The sequence below is a fragment of the Terrapene carolina genome, unplaced genomic scaffold, assembly GCF_002925995.2.
Source record: "Terrapene carolina triunguis isolate 2854851 unplaced genomic scaffold, T_m_triunguis-2.0 Scaffold93, whole genome shotgun sequence".
NCBI classification, from domain to species: Eukaryota; Metazoa; Chordata; order Testudines; family Emydidae; genus Terrapene; species Terrapene triunguis.
Window position 1 is genome coordinate 30,415,725 of NW_020664444.1, and position 6,750 is coordinate 30,422,474.

A 6,750-nucleotide genomic window follows, 5' to 3' on the forward strand; every position below is an offset into this window, starting at 1 on the left:
ACCAAAGAAGCCCTTCACCATCGAGCACTGTGCGGAGCTGGAGGACGGGTGGGGCCAGTGCAAGGCAGAGAGCCGGGGAGCAGTGCTGTGGGGGGGACCCTCCTGCTCGCTCCAGGCTGGGCTCAGGCAGAGTGTAGGATAATCAGCCATTTTATTAAGTGTTTCCTTCTAGCTCCATCAACCTGGACCAGGGGCCCACCCCCTTTGCCCAGATAAGAGCAAACTCCAATTGCATCTGCTGTCCCTGGTGTTCCACTTGGGCGGTGCTGCGAGCCAGGCAGGTAGGCTGTACCCAAGATTGGCACCGCGCACTCTGTTCTAACAATACAGCCTTCCGGACCCGCTCCAGCCCTTCACGCCCAGTGCATGCCAGCCTGGACTAAGCTTTGTGGGCGCGGGTGCCTGAATTCCTTGCCTTTCCACCTGGCTCTGCAGTTTGAGAGGCAGAGGCTGCTGCGGTTGGCACAGGTTGCTGGGGTTCTCTCGTGCCAAGGGCATCATGCCAGTCGAGGTGAATTTCCACTCCTTGATCACCCCTGTGGGGATTGTCCGGTTATTTGAGATCTTCTTGTCCTGCACGGCCTTCAGTCTGGTGGCTGATCCCTCCTACTTCCAAGGAACCTATGGGGCCTGGTGCATGTTCACCTGGTGCTTCTGCTTCGTGGTGTCTGTTCTGATCGTGGTGCTGGAGTTGTTTAACTTTTCTGAGAAGCTGCCACTGTCCTGGGATGACTTCACCAGTGCCTTCGCCATGCTGGCAGCGCTCATGATCTTCACCTCCTCCATCATGTATCCTTCCACCTTCCTCACCGGCACTTGCTCTGGCAGAAGATGTGCTTATCAGGGAGCAGCTACAGCCATGTCCTGCATCTGCTTCATTGCCTATGCCATCGAGGTTGGACTGACCCGAGCCAGGCCTGGAGATATCAGCAGCTTCCTCGCCACTGTCCCTGGCCTCTTGAAGGTGTTTGAAGCCTACGTGGCTTGTCTTATCTTCTCCTTGGTGAGTGACCCCAAGACATATAACATTGAACCCGGCCAGCAATGGTGCATAGCCGTCTACAGCATCTGCTTCATTGTCACACTGCTCATCATCATCCTCACCATTGGCCGATGTCTCACCTACATACCCTTCCCTTTGGAGAAAGTCCTGGTGGGTTACAACGCCTTGGCTGTGCTCCTGTACCTGACGGCTGCCATCATCTGGCCCGTCTTCAACTTCAGAGGGAACCCCAGACCCAGTTCATGTGGCAGTAGTTGCTCATGGAACAGACTGCTGGGCGTGACCTTCCTCACCTTCTTCAACCTCATCGCCTACATCGTTGACCTGGTGTACTCCTCCAAGATGGTCTTCATGACCAGGACAGCCTAACGGAGCGCGATCAGCTGCACCCGGGCGGGGTACGGGCCTGCAGCGGGCGTCATCGGCACTGAAGTGGTGGGAAGGGACCGGGGCCGCCTGTCTCTCAGGGTGGAGCTGCTTTGGCCTCGGCTGTTTTGCATTTCTTCCCCCACATCCTTGTCTTATTGGCATGTCCATGCACCAAGGAGTTCTGTGTGTATTTGATTTGGCTACTGCTCCAGGAGGCTACTGCTGGGGCCCATGTGCTGCTGCAGGGAATCAGGGCATTCCTTGCAGGACATGTCTGTAGGGGATGGGACGGGAAGGGAGGGACACGGAGAGAACATGCTGCCTGTTGCCCGTGTGTACAGCAACCTGTGAGTGAGCCATAGAAGGGCGGGGAGATCAGGAATGGGGGGATCCCAATCCAAAGCCCACTGAAGTCAATGGGAGTCTTTGCATTGATTTCAGCATGTGCTGGATTGGGCCCTGGAATCCTGGAAGCCCAAAGAAGCATCAGGGGGCTGGGGCTGAGGCTGGGTTACCGAGTCCTGGCTAGTTAGTGTGTTGTGATGCAGCCGCCTGCTGCAACTCGGAGAAACTTTCCTATGCCACAAACTCTGGTCTGAAGACAGGTAAACAGCACCCAGGGCTCCCGCCCTCCCTCCAGGAAATGAAAGTTCAAGGGCTGGGGCTATGCAAACAGCGGTGTGTGTGCTTAGAGGGCTGGGTACCGGGCTAGGGGAGGGGAGCATGCCAGGGTCTGCAGCAAGTAGGGCATGGCAGGTAGGAATGGCTGACTGCGGAGGGGTGACGTTGGCATGGCCAGCCCCAACGGTGTGGGGCTATTTTATGATCAGTCGGGCTAGTGTTCATCTATTTTCCAGGAAAGCTCCCCCCTCACCGGCCCCATTAGGGTCAAAATCCAACCTGCAACACATGACCCAAAAAGATACCCTCACTGCTCAGCCGGGCCTCCACTTCCCCTCCCAATCCCTGGGGCGTGGGAGCTGCCATTCTATCCTCCTCCCTACCTAACAGGCAGCTTCCTCATTCATGCTCCCCTCTACTTCCCCACATTCGCCTGAGCCACACGCACACCCCCTCAGTCTGGCGCTGCACCATTCCCTCCCTGTCCCCTTTGGCAGCCCCACTCCCGGGTCTCCACATTCTCCAGCCTGACCCGTCACATGGCCACCCCCACTCCTGCAGGCAGCTTGGCTTCTTCCCCACTGGGAGCAATGGGAGGTGGTGGCCATTCCTGCTGGGGGAACTGAAGGCTCTTGTTCACCTGCAGTGTCAAAGGGACATGGAGCCATCTTGCTGAGGGCAGCCTGTGGCTTCAGTCCTGCTGACAGTGATCGGAGATGGCCGCCATTTAGAACAGGGCTAAACTGGAAGGAAAAAATGAAATGAAATTCGTGCAAATGGTACCTGTACATGTGTATACATAACATTGCAAGGCTTGCAGTCAAATCAGGGGAGCTGGCACCGGGCCTGGCTTTAAGCTCTGTGTGTGTGTATGTGCATATGTCTATGCACAGCTATGTGTGAATACACACACGTGTTTCTTCCCATTCCTTTTCAGTAAGCAAAAAGTGCATCAGCATGCACGCAGTGTGAGTGTCCACTGCCAAAGCCGTGCACTGTCTCTAAGGGTAGCTTCATGCTCCAGTTTTATAGTCTTCCTGAAACATGAGCGATCTGTCCTCATTCCCCAGGACAGAAGCTTAAAGATGTCGTGCGAAGGAATTTTTTTAAATGGAACTTTTGCTCTTTTTTTTTTTTTTTTTTGCTTTATGATTGCAAAAAGGGTGAGCGAGAGAGTGAGTTTTCCTGCTTGTTTTGTACTTTAGAAATCTCAGGACTGTCATGTCTGGTCTCCCTGGTTTTGCTGAGGGGCGGGGACCGGGGGGGTCTCAGGGATATATATTGTGAGCTCTCACAGCAGAAGCGAAGGGCTGGGTGTGTTGATCTTTAGCAAAGGCAGCCTTTCTTCAGAATGTTAATTTGTCACTGGCGTTAAATATACCTGACAACCACCACCCCCCCCTCAAAACCCTCCAAACAGTCTGATTAAACATTCCTTGGTCTCACCCTCTCAGGTACTCAGCTTTCACTTTCTTGGCTTTTGTGATCTCATCATTTCGCAAGTTCTGTCACCATCAAATCTTTCCAAGCTAGGCAGGACTTGAATTGAATTGTGAAAAACAAGCAGAATTTTTTTTCAATGACAAACCCCTTCAGACCATCTTTCTCCATCATAAAGAAGCAGTAAAAGAACACAAGGCCAATGTATTGTACCCTTTGCCGGGTCACCTTTGGGTTGTGACCTGGAGAGAGGCTGGGGAAGTCTCAATCCATGGTTTCTCCTTTGGCTGGTATCAGCCCTTCCAAGAAAAACTGAGTCAACATGATGGGGAAAGGGTTACAGAAGTTTCCCCAGGAAAGAGTATCCCACCTCTAGTGATTAAACTGATTCTATCCGATCTGCTTTGGGGCGGATGGGGGCATGGTATGAAACCTGGACTCTGGTGTGTTGTGCAGCAAGTCAGGCGGTATTAAGGCAAAAGCAACTTCAGTGCATTTGATTTTATATCTGTCCAAGCCAAGTGGAGTGAGATCATGAAGACTGCAAACCCATGGATGGAAAACCCTTCCCTGGCTGCAGCATTCACAAGGTGCTAGCACAATCCCGAGCCTTGGAGTAAGCCAGTGATCCCAGGCAGCGCGCAGGAAGGGCACAGTCTCAGTTGGGTACTTACCATGTACGGAGCCGTAACTAGGCCTGGGACGAGCAAGCCTACTTGTGCTCCCTATCGTTTTGTTTGGTCATTTTTCCGACCCATTTTTCCACCCCCGTGGCTTTGCACCCTGGGCAGCTGCCCCACTCGGCCTGCCCTGGTTACGGCTCTGACTGTGCACATCACATGTGTGTGTTGCTTGCTTCTGGGGGTCAGGTGCACACTGTAAATAAAGTTCACTAGCACAGACTGACAGTTTTAATGTCTTGCTTTGTTTTTTGTTTGAGCATGTGTTTCAGCCCAAGCTGTTACGGAATCCCTGTATGCTCACAGCACTTTAAAGAGGAAGTTGTGCTGACGGTACTCGAGTGGGCTGAGTTCAATTCCTGACTCTGCTACAGACCTCCTGGGAGACATTGGGCAAGTCATTTAACCTCTCGGTGCCTCAATTCACCAGCTGTAAAATGGGGATAATACCAGATTTCTCCCACCCTCTGTTTGTCTCATTTATTCCCATTTTAAGGTCTTTTGGGCAGGGTTTGTCTTTCACTATGTGTACACAGGGTGCTTAGCACAAAGATATCCTGCTCTTGGCTGAGGCCTCTAGGCGCTACTGCCAATTTATAATAACTGTTACCTTTTTAGTGTGTCCAGAACAATGGCTCTAAGACTGAAACTTCCTGTTCCTCTAATGCCGTCACAACTAATGGGCATTCTCCCATTTCAGTCTGGCTGAGCAGAGTGGTAGGTTTAGTGATGTCTGAACAGTAAATTATCTATGGAGATGAGTCCCAGCACACAGGGATTTCGGTGTTTGTTCCCACAGGAGACCGATTCAGGGAAACAGGGACATCAGGTCTTGCTGCCAAACTGTAGACCCTCTCCCCGCCGCTGCTGTCACAAGTTCCCCTCATTTCCCATCGGTTGCTGGGTTTAGTGGGTGGGTGTTGGTGGCCTGTGATAGACAGGAGGTCACATGGGATGATCTGGGGGTACCTTCTGGCCTTACACGCTATGACTATGAGTTCCCCCAATGTTGGAATTCAGTGGCCAGAATTGGCGAGGACCCTGCGTTTACTTCTTCGGGGGAGATGTCGCTCATCCATTGGCTCTCCCATTAGGAGAGATGCTGGGGCTCTGCCTTGAATTACCCCGTGACTTGGACTCCAGTGTGGGGCGATGCCTGCCCAGGGTAGTCTAGTCCCAAGGAGTAACCTGCCCCTAGCCAGCCCTTGTGTGTGGGGAAGCGAAGCAGAACGTCTTGGGGTCAGAGCAAGCCCGTGGGAGTAGTAAGGAGTGGGACTTCTCCAGTGACAGTTGGGACTGGGAGCTGCAGCAATGGGCCAGGAAGAGGCTCCAAATCCCAGATCATGGCAGATACTGTCAGGTCCCCAGAGCACATGGCATGCTCATGGAGAGATCCTGTGTATGACAGGGATGGGAGCTCCCCAGAGGTCCGATTGGGAGAGTCCAGCAGGGCGTAGATCCGGTAGGTGTCTCTGGCAGGGACAGGGGCTCCCTAACGGTGCCCTTGAAATGGTAGGCAGCTTTTACTGGACTAACCGATCTGGCTTTCCATTTCTATGCAGTCATCCATGGATCTCAAAGCACTTTACTTTCAGACCCTCATGAAGCATAATTCCCATTCACCAGATGGGGAAACTGAGGCATGGATGAATGACATGACCTGCCCAAGCTAAAGGTGGGAGCTGGTGGCAAAGTTGGGAACAGAGTTCAGCAGTCCTTGCTCTAGCCCAGCGGTTCTCACACTGTGGGTTGGGACCCCAAAGTGGGTCGTGACCCCATTTTAATGGACTAGGGCTTCAGTCCTGGGTGGCAGAGCTCAGGTTACAGCCCCACTGCCTGGGGTTGAAGGCCTTGGGCTTCAGCTTTGGCCCCCCGTGCCCGGAGTGGTGGGGCTCAGTCTCCCCGGGCAGCAGGGTTTAGGTGGGCTCAGGCTTCTGTCCCCCCCGCCCTCACAGGGGCCCTGTAGTCATTTTTGTTGTTAGAAGGGGGGTTTGGTACAATGACGTTTGAGAAGCCCTGCTCTAGCCAATAGATACAAACACCAGTAATAAAAGCCTCAGGCAGGCTTTCCAGAATCCAGCTCTTTATCAGTGTGTGGGAAGCAAGGCAAAGTGCTGCCAACGCTCTGGAAGGGCGGCAGGTGGCAAAGTGCAAAGAGGTACAGATCAAAGGAAGGAGGAGCCAGGAATGGGTGGGGGCTGGAGTGTCTTAAAGATCTCTCCATTGCAGCGTGAGAGGAAGGGAATGCTGAGTACACTGTGAGCGTTGGCAGCTTCCCAAGTTCACACCTAGTTCGCATGAGATAGAGGGTGTTGTTTAAGGATGTGTGAGGTGCAGTGACGGTATAATGAAGGTGCAGCCTGTGAAGACTACAAGTACCAGAATACAATGCTACATGTGCTCCACGGATACATTGCAGAATTCTATCAGCTGCAGTTTGGCCAGCCCCTCATTTGGACTTAGCTGGTAAGAGATTTGGAGCAGTGAGTCTCTTTACTGTATAAAGCAACAGAGGGTCCTGTGGCACCTTTGAGACTAACAGAAGTATTGGGAGCGTAAGCTTTCGTGGGTAAGAACCTCACTTCTTCAGATAAGAAGTGAGGTTCTTACCCACGAAAGCTTATGCTCCCAATACTT

At 52.8% G+C, this 6,750-nt stretch overlaps 1 protein-coding gene across 1 annotated transcript; it reads left to right on the plus strand.

Annotated features, from left to right (window-relative positions):
• On the plus strand, positions 1–4,315 carry LOC112116088 (myeloid-associated differentiation marker-like). Its single transcript, XM_024213411.2, has one exon. The coding sequence runs from the start codon at positions 500–502 to the stop codon at positions 1,370–1,372; it is 873 nt and encodes a 290-aa protein (XP_024069179.1). The 5' UTR covers positions 1–499; the 3' UTR covers positions 1,373–4,315.
• The last annotated feature ends 2,435 nt before the right edge of the window (positions 4,316–6,750 follow it).

Excerpts from the sequence above, each read along its gene's own strand:
- LOC112116088 (XM_024213411.2), top strand. The coding sequence starts at position 500 with ATGCCAGTCGAGGTGAATTTCCACTCCTTGATCACCCCTGTGGGGATT.